At 42.9% G+C, this 14,048-nt stretch overlaps 1 protein-coding gene across 1 annotated transcript in view; it reads right to left on the bottom strand.

Moving 5' to 3' along the window:
- sult4a1 (sulfotransferase family 4A, member 1) overlaps positions 1 to 14,048 on the bottom strand; it is a 28,150-nt gene that overhangs the window by 5,415 nt on the left and 8,687 nt on the right. The window contains exons 4-6 of the mRNA XM_061269157.1: positions 8,879 to 9,005; positions 8,676 to 8,770; positions 6,765 to 6,903 (exon numbers count right to left, since the gene is read on the bottom strand). Of these exons, the coding sequence (XP_061125141.1) occupies positions 6,765 to 6,903; positions 8,676 to 8,770; positions 8,879 to 9,005 (361 nt within the window). The remainder of the gene's footprint in view (positions 1 to 6,764; positions 6,904 to 8,675; positions 8,771 to 8,878; positions 9,006 to 14,048) is intronic.

Genomic DNA, 14,048 nt, shown 5'->3' with positions numbered 1-14,048 from the left:
TTGCCAATCATTTGGTCAATAATTGTCATTTAATGCCTCATATGTCAGCAAAGAGGAGTGATCTGAAAACTTATGGCTCATTACAAAATTTATTAACGATTACATTGGAGCAGGGGTGTCAAACCTATTTTTATCGAGGGCTGTAGTCACCATAGTCATAGTTTCCTTCGGAGGGCCAATAGAACCCAAATATACAACCCAAATAAATGTACTCATTATGCCTCATTATATCAAAGTCAAAGTCAAAGTCAGCTTTATTGTCAATCTCTTCACATGTCAAAACACACAAAGAAACCGAAATTACGTTTTCTCTATGCCACGGTGACGAGACATATTACATGATAGACATACAAGTAAGCGACACAATATAAAACAAGAAGGCAAAAATTCAAACAATAAATAGTAAGAGTGATGAATAAATAATAAATAAACAGATAACACAATAAATAAGAGGAGCAAAACGGAGCCAGCAAGCATAGCGCAAAAAAACAGGACGCTACGCAGAACGGGGAAGCGAGTTCAGGATCCTAACAGCCTGGAGTATGAAGCTGTTGTTGAGTTTGGTGGTGCGGGAGCGCAGGCTCCTGTACCTCTTCCCAGAGGGCAGAAGATCGAACAAAGAGTGAGCGGGGTGACTCACATCACTCACAATCGCGGTCGCCTTGCGGGTGAGATGGGAGATGTAAATGTCTTTCAAGGAGGGGAGTGAAGCACCAATGATCTTACCAGCCGTGTTCACTATGCGCTGCAGGGCCTTCAAGTTGTAGTCAGTGCAGCTGCCACCCCAAACAGCAATACAGCTGGAGAGGACGCTCTCAATGGTGCCACGGTAAAACGTAGTCATGACGGCCGGAGGAGCGTTCGCTCGCCTGAGTTTCCGCAGGAAGTACAGGCGGCGCTGGGCCTTCTTCGCCAGTGATGCGGTGTTGGTGGACCAGGAGAGATCCTCACTGATGTGCACCCCCAGGAACCTGGCGCCCCCCACTCTCTCCACCACAGCACCGTCGATGGTCAGCGGCAGGTGTTGGGTGTGACCCTTCCGGAAGTCAACAACAATCTCCTTGGTCTTGTCGACGTTCAGCAGGAGGTTGTTGTCCCTGCACCACGTGGTCAGAAGGTGAACCTCCAGCCTGTATTGAGTCTCGTCTCCCTTGGTGATGAGACCCACCAGAGTCGTGTCGTCAGCAAACTTCACTATGCGGTTGTCGCTGTAGGTTGCAGTGCAGTCATGCGTCAGGAGGGTGAAGAGCAGCGGACTGAGCACGCAGCCTTGGGGGGCCCCTGTGCTCAGCGTGATGCTGGCGGAGATTTTGTCGCCAACACGTACCACCTGTGGCCTCTGACGTGTGACTTCTTTAAGATAGCACGGGTTGGTCAAAAGATTGCAGATGGTCTGCATATGGTCACTGAACCCTACTTTGCAGAAGTTTATTAAGTTTATTTTAACCTAAGTCTGAAGTAGGGTTGTCGCTATAGAATATTTGTAGAATCGATTATCCATTTGATTATCCCATTGATCAAAAGAAGGATTAATGGTCATTGTTTTCTAAAGTAAAATAAGATGTTTGCAAAAGTCTTATTTATAAATGTATAAAAGCTATATCAGTCTGCTTCCATGAAGGATAGCAAAAATCTGAGAATATATTACTTTTGAGAGCCTGAAATCAGAAATATTGGACAATCTTCAGTTAAACAATGGTCCCAAACGATTACTCGATCAGCAAAACACAAGGCAATTTATTTGACAATCCATTTGCTGTTGATTATTTGATTAGTTTTGACACCTCTTGTCTGAAGTATAAACTATACTTTTATATTTGACAACAATTTAGAATAAGAAAATGTAGGTTGTTTGAAAAGCACCTTTCTACTTTCAAGATATTTACCGTAATTTTCGGACTATAAGTTGCTCCAAGTCGCACCAGCCATAAAATGCCCAAAAAAGTGAAAAAAAAACATATATAAGTCGCTTCGGACTATAAATCGCATATTGGGGGGCAATTTATTCGACAAAATCCAACACCAAGAACAGACATGAACGAGCAACAACAGGCTAAACGATACGGTATGCTAATGTGATAAAAACAAACGAGGAACTGAGAACGGGCCTGACGTAACATTCAGTTATTTGAAAAAACTATGACATAAATAACACGTTTATAAAACCATCTATGTCACTCCAATTCATTAAATCCATCAATCGTCCTTTGTCAACAATGCCGTGTGCCGCGCCGCAGTTCAAGTTATTCCACAGGCCCATACAACGATATCTAAACTATATCTTAAATAACTATCACATAAACAACAATATTATCAAACCATTTGTGTCACTCCAAATCATTGAATCCATCAATCAAATTTCTCGTCTTTTATCGATCGTCCTTTGTCAACAATGCCGTGTGCCGCGCCGCAGTTCAAATTATTCCACGGGCCCATACAACGATATATAAACTATATTTTAAATAACTATCACGGAAACAGCAATATTATCAAACCATTTGTGTCACTCCAAATCATTAAACCCATCGATCAAATTTCTCGTCCTTTATGTCAACAACGCCACGCGTGAGAAGCTGACGTCAGCCTCGTGGGTCAGTTGCGACTCCTTTCATTCCACAGATGTAGTACCGTGTTTTTCCATGCATAATGCGCCCCCGTGCATAATACGCACCCTAAAAATGGCATGTCGATGCTGGAAAAAAGCCTGTACCCATGTATAATACGCACCCAAATTTTGACTCTTACTTAAGTCCGTAAACGTAAAATTATTTCAGAGAAAAGATCATCTTTGGGAACAACCGGATGTTATTCTGCCGGTCAGTATCACTGCGCATGTGCTAGCAAACTCGATAGCGAAGAAATGTTTCGGATTTGTGTAGGGTACATTGTGACAGCAAACGAGCAGGTGATCGAGCAAGCGTCTGATACGAGAGCATTGTGTTCGTATGGAGCATTGTGTTCGTGTCGTCAATTATGAATTTTACTGACTAAGTGTGTTGGGCAGGATGGCTGAATGCGATGCGTGATTGACAGCAAACAAGAAGAAAGGTGTGATTTCAAGTTTTATTTCGAGGGAGATTTTCTTCAAAAATTGTTGATTTTAGGACAATAAATTAGTTAAATTTTGCGCATTATGCATGGAAAAACACGGTATTTAAATATATTGTAGCGTTAAAGTACAAGGGAAGACGTGGGTTTGGTAAACGGCCCTTTATTTAACAAAACAAGTTCACCGATTCAACAACTATGAATTCTCCGTCCACCATCCACTGCTCCCACAGGTTACGCAGAACTGCTTGAAAGCTCCTATTCACGGAGACGTCAAGTAGCTGAAGTATTTTAGTACAGCCTCCAGGGATGATGGCAGGTATGGAGTTGAGGCTTTTTAATTTCTCTTTTATCTGTGGCGTGATATGCGCTCGCATGCTGTCCATCACAAGCAGAGCTTTGTTCGCTCTGAAGAAGCTACGATTTTCGCCAATCCCTCACAAGTTTCTCACTAACTCCAAACTTTCTTTCTGCTGCTCGATTACTTTTTTCGGCTGCATATTTTACAACTTGAAGTTTGTAACATGCAGAATATGAGTTTCTTTTTGGTGCCATTTTTGTTAAGCCCTTCCCAGTTGATGAGTCACAGCCAACGGTGAAAGTTAGAGTGCCCTCATCCAGTTTCGTCTGAAAATAACAGGTTTTTTTTTCAGCTGTAGTTTTTTGTTTTGTTTATTTGGTTCTTTCATCAAAGTCAAAGTCTGCTTTATTGTCAATTTCTTCATATGCCAAGACACACAAAGACATCGAAATTACGTTCCCACTATCCCACGGTGACAAGACATAGTACACAATATGCATACAAGTAAACAACACAAAAAAATAAAAACAAGAAGGCACAAACAATAAATAAATAAGAGTGATGAATAAATAATAAATAATAAATAACATAATAAATATAAGAGGAGCAAAAATGGAGCAAGTGTGCATATAGCAGACAGTGGACTTGGATATGGCGCTTTAAAGTGTTAATTGTAGGGGTGTAACGATTCATCGATACACATCGATTAATCGATATAATGCTCTACGATTTATTGGCATCGATGCTAAACGTAAACATCGATTTATATCGCCGTGTTTGACCTCGGACATAAGACGCGACTTTATTTTGAAATCCAGTTCATTGTTGCTTGCTTCCTCTTTCCGGGAGCAGTGAGCGGCGTGTTGTGTTGTGAGCAGAGCAGGCATGTGAAAGGGGAGTCGACAACTCGTACGCGGCTCCTGGGATGGTGCTATGGCTAGTGTCCAAAAAGACGAGGAAATTTGCTCCCCTTTAGGCTTCAAGTCAGTCATTTGGAAGCACTTTGGATTCCAAAGAAAAGATGGCTCAACGGACAAGACACGTGCAGTTTGTAAATCCTGCCATGCGGTGATCAAATATTCAGGGACCACAAATTTCTATATTTATATTTACAGAAAAAACACAACATCAAAGTTCAGTGTTAAAATAAGCACTTTGTATACTACAATACTCTTGTAATTTCCTAAATAAAGAGTTTGCAGTACCTTGTTGATTTTGCGTATGAATTGTTATAAATCAGGATATTGTTCTATATTTTTTATTTAAAAAAAATATATATCGATCGAAGAGCACTATATCGCGATGTATCGTGAATGAATCACAGCAGGCTTTAAGATATCGGCAAATATCTTATCGTGTATCTTTGTATCAATATGATATCGTATCGTGACAAAACCCGCGATTTACACCCCTAGTTAATTGCTTTATTTGATTTTTTTCTCTCTATTTTTCATGTTTTGAATATCCATCCATCCATTTTCTGTACCGCTTAGTCCCCACGGGGGTCGCGGGCGTGCTGGAGCCTATCCCGGCCGTCATCGGGCAGTAGGCGGGGGACACCCTGAACCGGTTGCCAGCCAATCCCAGGGCACACAGAGACAAACAACCATACGCACTCACACTCACACTTAGGGACAATTTGGAGTGCTCAGTCGGCCTACCAAGCATGTTTTTTGGGTTGTGGGAGGAAACCGGAGTGCCCGGAGAAAACCCACGCGGGCCCGGGGAGAACATGCAAACTCCACACAGGGAGGGCCGGAGGTGGGATCGAACCCGCACCCTCCTAACTGTGAGGCGGACGTGCTACCCGGTGCGTCACCGCATATGTTCAAGATAAAGATATAAAAGCATGTGAAGTCATCAACTATACTAAAAATAACATGTGAAGTGATCAACTATACTAGTAAGTAAGTGATGTGTTAATGATCAAGTAAAATTTGTGAAAAAATACATATATAAGTCGCTCCTGAGTATAAGTCGCCCCCCCACCCAAACTATGAAAAAAAACGCGACTTATAGTCCGAAAATAACGGTACTTAGAATTGTATTACCGTTTTTTTCCCGTGTATAGTGCGCCCCCATGTATAATACGCACCCTAAAAATGGCATGCTGATGCTGGAAAAAAGCCTGTACCCATGTATAATACGCACCCAATTTTTATGAATTATTATTTATTTATTTATTTTAAGTCCCAATGATCGTCACACATGCAGGGAGGCAATGGGTCCCATTTTTATAGTCTTTGGTATGGTCTTAACTAGGCTGGATGTAATTTTTTTTGTTGGCGTTGATTTCTCCGACTGCCCCTAAACGCACCACCGCGCTCCGTGCGCGCATGTGAAAAAGGCGTGCGGACGTGAAAAAGGCGGCTCTGTATGGGAGAGACGTTGAAGAGGAATAAAAACACCCTTGGAAACCAAAACTTGCCCCTCGTCGTGACTCGGAGCCGCAACAAATGTTTCGGATTTGTGTAGGGTACATTGTGACAGACAGCAAACGAGCAGGTGATCGAGCAAGCGTCTGATACGAGAGCATTGCGGTTGTATGGAGCGTGTTTGAAGTGAACAGCAGAGACGAAAGGAACAAGGCAAAGTGTTGTGAAATAAAATATTACCTGTAATACGCATTTTGTTATTTGCTGATTGAAACTGCTAATTAAACTGTGAATTGAAACTAATAGGTGGAGAACTGAACTCTCGCTCTTTATATAGCTGACGTGTCTTGCGCAACCGTTCTGCGCATCTGTAATGGCGGCCTCCATATGACGTCCGGTCCGCGATGGAGATTAAAAAACAAACAATATTTGACAATAACACACCATCAAGGATTGCACCATCGCATCAAACGATGTGTCATCAATTATGAATTTTACTAAGTGTGTTGGGCAGGATGGCTGAATGCGACGCGCGATTGACAACAAACAAGAAGAAAGGTGATTTCAAGTTTTATTTCGAGGGAGATTTGTCATGTCTCGTCCCCAGTTTTGCTATGTGTCTAGGTTGCCATAGTTACTGTTCGCGTCGCCCCTCTCTTCCTGTGTCACCTCAATCGATGTAACGTGTTTTGTATTTAAGTCCTGTCTGCCCCTCGCTCACCGTCGGATCATTGCATGTGTTACTGTCATGATGTGGTTTCTGTTCCTGTCTTTGGTAATGTCACCCTGTCTTTTTTTTCCACGACTTTGTCGGTCAGTCCTGATGTTGGTTTTGTTGTACCATGACTTTCTTTAAAAAAAAAAAATAAAAAAAATAAAAATTAATTTTTTTTGTACCCATGTATAATGCGCACCCCAGATTTTAGGACAATTAATTAGTTAAATTTTGCGCACTATACACGGAAAAAAACGGTAATCTCATTCTTACTCAGGGGCTAAAATTATGTGAGGTCATCTCGACAATTTTTGGCTTTACTCACCCCTGCAAATGGACAGCGCCTCTGAGCTACAGCACTGTTCAATGAGTTGGTTGCAACTTTCCACCATAGCCTCATGCTGATTCTTGTCACAAGATACACCCAGGAACCAGGCTAGCTGCTCCACCAGTGCCCCCAGATCCTACAAAAAGTAAGAAAAATGACTATGGAAAATGTATGTAACTAATGAAGCCTGACTTCATAATGCAATTTTGCAATTAAGGGAAAAGCTCTCTTCTGCAGGGTGGACCATCTGGTTTTATTCGGTTAAGAGAGACGAGAAGAATGGCGGAGGTTTGTGAGAAAGACAGTATGGATGGATGACAAAATGCAACATAATGATTAGAGCTGTCAAAATGAATCGATTAATCGACAAATAACTGATTGTCAATTGTGTGATATTGTTCACTTATTTGCTTGTTTTTTTCACGAAGTAAGACCAAATAAACAACAATAATTGGAGAAAAATGTTATACACTTTCATGCAAAATTTTATTTCATATGATTATTTGATTATTTGATGGCGTAATGCAGGAATCGGGAACCTATGGCTTACGAGCCAATATGGCTCTTTTGGCGACGGTAAAAACGTTATTAAAAAGAATACATTAGCACACGCAAAAAATCGTTGGTCTTAATTAAAATACATGCATTTACCGCTTTTTTTCCATGTATAATGCGCCCCCATGTATAATACACACCCTAAAAATGGCATGTCGATGCTGGAAAAAATCCTGTACCCTTGTATAATACGCACTCAAATTTTGATTCCTACTTAAGTCCGTAAACGTAAAATTATTTCAGAAAAAAGATCATCTTTGGGAACAACCGGATGTTATTCTGCCGGTCAGTATCACTGCGCATGCGCTAGCAAACTCAATAGCAAAGAAATGTTTCGGATTTGTGTAGGGTACATTGTGACAGCAAACGAGCAGGTGATCGAGCAAGCGTCTGATACGAGAGCATTGTGTTCGTATGGAGCGTGTTTGAAGTGAACAGCAGAGAAGAAAGGAACAAGGCAAAGTGTTGTGAAATAAAATATTACCTGTAATACGCATTTTGTTATTTGCTGATTGTAGCTGGTAATTAAACTGTGAATTGAAACGAATAGTTAGAGAACTGAGCTCTCGCTCTTTATATAGCTGACGTGTCTTGCGCATCCGTTCTGCGCATACTGTCATGGCGGCCTCCGTATGATATCCGTTTTGCGCTGGAGATTAAAAAACAAACAATATTTGACAATAACACACCATCAAGGATTGCACCATCGCATTAAACGATGTGTCGTCAATTATGAATTTTACTGAGTAAGTGTGTTGGGCAGCATGGCTGAATGCGATGCGCGATTGACAACAAACAAGATGAAAGGTGATTTCAAGTTTCCTTTCGAGGGAGAGTTTCTTAAAAAAAAAAAAAAATTGTACCCATGTATAATGCGCACCCCAGATTTTAGGACAATAAATTAGTTATATTTTGCGCATTATACATGGAAAAAAACGGTAATTGTATTTAACCTATCGTTTTTTTTTAAATGGTATGGCTCTCACGGGAAGTTATTTTTTAAAGAGGGGTATTTATGGCTCTGTCCGCCAAAAAGGTTCCCGGCCCCTGGCGTAATGGACCGAATAATCGATTTTAAAAATATTCAATAGTGACATCCCGATTAGTGATGGCGGTCAACTATTAACGGACTATTTATCACTACAGCTGTAACGACATTTAAGTACCGTTTTGCTTCAAACTTAGCTCAGGATTTGCAAGAACGCTGGGTCAGCAACACTGCGATGAGGAAGCGGGGAAACATGGAAAAGTTAGCATTTCCCGCAGTTAAATTTGCAGATGACTGCCGCTTGTAAAAAAAAATTGACCTCAAGCTTCAATGTTTCCAGCTTCTTCCCTAATATATTTATTTACCTTATACATGTCCTCATATTTCAAGAAGAGAACATTCGAATCCATACGATGTTCCCAGAATTCTAAAACATGTTCAAACCAGGAGCCATATCCAACTGCAGAGAGAGAGAATAAAGAAAGGAAGAAATTATATGTGACTTTGATGGGTCGGAGGACTGAACAAAAACCAGAGCGGTAAATGAAGAGCATCAATATTCATTTACGCTTGTCATTCATGAAGCGCTGGCAGAACTCCTGGAAGGATCCTCGGTAGCTCATGGTCCTGAGAGAACGGTGGAACTCAAAGTAGGATACTACCAGGTCTTTGGGGTTACGAGCCATGTATATTATCTGGTGGAAAACCACAGAAGAGGAATATGTGAATTGGTCTCAGATAATATAAACACATAGTTAACTCCTATGAATTTGCTAAATTCGAGACCCAAATACATGTATTTGCTTTTTTTTTTATTATTTCTAAAAATCTGTAAAATTGTAGCCAAAAGAGAGAACAGAATAACGTACATATAATATATAATACCCAGGGCTGTGGACTCGGTTCGGACTCGCGGACTCGGACTCGATCGGACTCGGTCATTTTTGCCGGACTCGGACTCGGACTCAGTGCTGATTTTGACCGAGTCCACCGAGTCCGACAATAAAAAAAAAAAGAGGCAAGACGCAGCCAGAGAGTGTCACGTTACAGTCAGCGCGGTAGGAGTTGTAAGAAGCAGTAAAAACTCCACCAAACTCGCCGTAATGACCCGTGATATATGTTATATCCTTACTATTTTCCAGGTTCTTAGATAGCAAGAATAGGTCGGACAACGACGTGAATGATAACTGCTTTATTCCTTACTCACAGTGCGTTCACAGGGCGTACCACAACAACACAGAATGCGCCCATCCCACTTCCGGGGTTTTTCTACTACGGAATTTGAGTTAGCCCAAAATACACAACATCTCTTCCCCTCTTACAATGTGCTATATGCACCTATAACTTCACATCTTCAAGATCTATCAATAACTACCATTAAACAAATATCATATATGGTCCAGACAATTATGACAATAATATTCCCATGAAACCTTAACTTTGGGTGAGTTTGGACTACGTCAAATTATACCGAATTATAGCGAAAAACCGATGTCGTACGGCGTCGTACGGCGTCAGCACTATGTTGTTTTCAATAAAAACATGAAGAACTCACGTTTGCGTCAGTCAATTTTAATTTTTATAAAGGATTATTCTCATTTGATGTCTTTAAATTCATCCGCGTTCTGCCATTGAAGCGGGGTGCATTCAAAAACCAGTCGTACAGACGGAAACGTTTTGTGATCAAATCTTTCATAACGAGAATGATTTGAGTGAATTGATTTGAATGAATAATTGATACAAAATTTCAGTTCTGAAGGCTCCTTTTGTCCCAAGCAAAGTGACAGATGGTGGGGAGGGGTGGTAAAAATTGTAAAATCAATTCACTCAAATCATTCTCGTTATGAAAGATTTGATCACAAAACGTGTGTGGCTTTTTCTTAAATGAACACGTTTGACATTGCTATCGTGTCAGCTTTTAATTATATTGCGCTGTCATGTTAAAGCAAATCAATAAATGCAACAATATTAATTTGCTTTGAAAATACCTGAGTAATAAAATAAAATGGATGGATGGATGAATGATGATCACAATTAAGTAGAAAGTCTCCTTTGTAATATATACTCCTTGTAGCCTGTACCCAAAAAGAGGAGTTTCTTTGCATCGATGTTTATGCAAAGAGCTCACGTAATTATATTGTTGCGTTTTGGTGAAGTGAATGAGTGTTCCGTCTGTACGACTGGTCTTTGAATGCACCCCGCTTCAATGGCAGAACGCGGATGGCATCAAATGAGAATAATCCTTTATAAAAATTAAAATTGACTGACGCAAACGTGAGTTCATGTTTTTATTGAAAACAACATAGTGCTGACGCCGTACGACATGGGTTTTTTGCTTTCCAAATAAGGGGTCGTCACTAATTATTTGTGTTTAGATAAATGTCTGAGCTATAATGGTGTAATTAATGATTAAAACTTGAAAGTATCTGTTTATTGTATTCGTTTATATGTTTAATAAAGACAAAGCCATCACAAAACTGTTGTAATTATTTAGATTTTGATCTAAATTAGCCTTGAATAAAGACTAAGCAGTCACATGAATTAACAGAAAAAATGGACAGCCGGACTCGGACTCGGACTCGGACTCATGGCCAAGAGGCCGGACTCGGACTCGGTGCAAAAATCTGACCGAGTCCACAGCCCTGCGATATTTGGACGACATTCTGATCTATTCACCGGATTTGGAGACCCATGAGTCTCATGTTAGGACAGTATTGCAACACCTCCTTGATCACCAACTTTGTCAAAGCCGGAAAGAGCGAGTTCCACGTCAATACTGTATCTTTCCTTGGCTTCATCATAGCCCCTGGCAAAGTGCAGATGGACCCGGCAAAAGTAAGCGCGATGACTAAATGACCTACACCTGATAGCCGCAAAAAAGTGCAGCAATTCCTCGGCTTTGCTAACTTTTATAGGCGCTTCATCAGAGGCTTCAGCGCCCCAGCGGCTCCACTGCATGCTCTAAAATCCCCTAAGGTTCCGTTCTGTTGGACGGCGAAGGCGGAGGCGGCCTTCCAGAAGATGAAGAGGCGCTTCAGCTCCACCCCGATCCTCACGCTGCCCGACCCATCCCGCCAGTTCGTGGTGGAGGTCGACCCCTCCAATCAGGGAATCGGCGCCATCTTGTCGCAGAGGGCCCAGACCGACAACAAGCTCCATCCGTGCGCGTTCCTGTCCCGACGGCTGACGTCCGCAGAGCAGAATTACGATGTGGGGGATCGAGAGTTGTTGGCGGTCAATGCACTATCACGCATCTACAGTCCGGATCCGGTGGCCACGGAGCCCAAACCCATACTCCCCCCTCATTGTGTGGTGGGAGCAGTTACTTGGCCTATAGAAGGCCTGATGAAGCAGGGCAATGGCGACGAACCACCTCCTAGGGGATGTCCAGTGAACAGACTGTTTGTTCCCACGAGGCTGCGCCCCCAGGTTGTCCGTTGGGCCCACACCTCCCGGCTCGCCTGTCATCCAGGTGTGCGAAGAACGCTGTATGTGGTTTGGCAGCGATTCTGGTGGCCATCCATGGGGGCAGATGTAAGGGAATACATTGGCGCCTGCTCCGTCTGTGCCCGGAACAAGAACTCCCATCGCGCCCATGTGGGTCTGCTGCATCCCCTCCCGATTCCTTCTCTACCGTGGGCCGAGATCTCGGTGGACTTTGTCACAGGGCTTTCTACGTCTAAGGGTAAAACGACTATACTAACCGTGGTAGTCAGATTCTCCAAGATGGCTCACTTCATTGCCCACTTCATTGCCCTGCCCAAGTTACCTTCGGCAAAGCGAACGGCGGAGGTCATGATGGATCAGATTTTTAGAATTCACGGATTTCCACGGGATATTGTCTCATATAGGGGTCCCCAATTTATATCCAGGTTTTGGAAGGAGTTTTGCAAGCTCATAGGGGTTATCACCCGGAGGCGAACGGCCAGACGGAGCGCGTAAATCAGCAGCTGGAAACCGGCCTCCGCTGCCTAGTGGCCCAAAACCCCTCCTCATGGAGCAAGAACCTCACATGGGTGGAATGGGTTGAAAGTTGAAGTGTGTGTGGAAGATAGTGGTTGATGTTTTGGAGGAGAGTGTAGATAGGATGACAAAGGGACAGAAAAAGAAAAGGAAAGAGAGAGAGTTGAATTGTGCTAGAATGTGGTTGAAAGCTTCACAAGAAAGAAGAGAACAAATTCAAGAGACAAAAAATGGAAAGATAAAAAGTGATGAGACCACCATTCAATTAAGATTTGGAAAAGAATTCTGGGTGCACAGTGGCATCCCATTCGATGATGCAGCTGAGAGTGCTTATCAGCAACATCTTAGAAATGCGCTCCTCACTGTTTCACCCCCCGACTTAGGCAACTGGGTGAGGAAACACTTGGTGGAAGCAGGCACTGCTTGCGTTGTGACAATTGAGAAAGGCAAAAGTTCTGATGTATTTCATCTAGGCAACGATGATGATGATGACCTAGATGAAGATACAACAGTCTTCTTCCATGGGTCCCAGCGGGCCAGAGGAATAGGTAGAGGCCAACAAGGTCGCAGGCCTCCATATAATTCAAAACCCCCATCAGGTTCTGACAACTGTTGGAACTGTGGGAAACGTGGACACTGGTCAAAAGAGTGTCGTCGTGCAAAACAGTACCAATCAAAGGGTGGAGGAAGAGGCAGAGGAAAAGCCAAATTTTCAACATGTCAAGCTTCCCCCCCCCCTTTTTGACCGCTCATGCTAATACAGAGACATTGTATGCTACATTTAATGGAAATTATTGATTGGTTGTGTTGTGAGATTATACAAACTTCTATATGCAAGCTACATCTGAGAGATTGAGTTCTTGCTACAGACACAATCTTCCCTCCCTTTGGTGTAGCAACGCCTCTGTAACCAGGGCAACCAAAACAGTGATGAGAGGAGCAGAAGAAACATCTCAAATCACTAATGCAAAGGTTGCAGAAAAGGTGCTGTTTTTTGCTGTTTTCCGGACGTGCTGCTGTTCTTTCGGTGGCGGATCCAGATCGGGATTTGGTCAGCATACTACTGCGGATACGGAAGCAAAGACCGAGGTCCAGATCACCCCAACGTTCTGGCTGAAGGTCCCAAGAAGGAGGGGGACGGAGCCTGAGTCGACTGGACCCTATAAATTGGTGGACCGCATCTCACATGCCGTCCGGCTGGCCGGCAAAGGAGATTCGTGGTATCATCTGTCCCAGTGTGTCCCAGTGAAGGGTTCCTGCAAGGAACCAGATCAGCCATCGACAGTCCCCGCCCCCAGTTCATGCAGATGCAGAATAATCCTCTACCCCCTTGGTGGCCAGGTAGTCCACCCTGAGCCACTGAAGACAACGACCACGCAGCAGATATTTCCAAGTTCTCCCCGGACGGAGCAGATCTGCGAAGGTGTGTTCCCACACCCCCACTTTCAACCCCACTCTGTTTCTCTCAATAAATATGCACCTGAAAAGGCCTGAGTCAGACCTCCATTCGACCATCGCTGTAAGCACAGCTATGAATGGACTCTCCGCCTGCAGGTGTTTGACTCCTGTGTGGTTCTTGCAAAATAAGTTAGAGTGAGCACCACCCTAACACACACAGACACATAACAAAAACTGGGGATGAGGCATGACACAGCGATCGCGTGAGTTAAAGAGAACCTTTAGAGAACCTAGTTTGTGAGGAAACCTTTGCTGTCAAGCCTAAGCTCTGTGTTTTTCAGTTTTTGTTTTTTCCCACCGTGTTTTTCCTCTTTTGA

This window comes from Syngnathus typhle, linkage group LG21 (assembly GCF_033458585.1).
Source record: "Syngnathus typhle isolate RoL2023-S1 ecotype Sweden linkage group LG21, RoL_Styp_1.0, whole genome shotgun sequence".
Lineage (NCBI taxonomy): Eukaryota > Metazoa > Chordata > Actinopteri > Syngnathiformes > Syngnathidae > Syngnathus > Syngnathus typhle.
The sequence above is the reverse complement of the archived record's forward strand: the minus strand, read 5'-3'. Positions and strand labels throughout refer to the sequence as shown.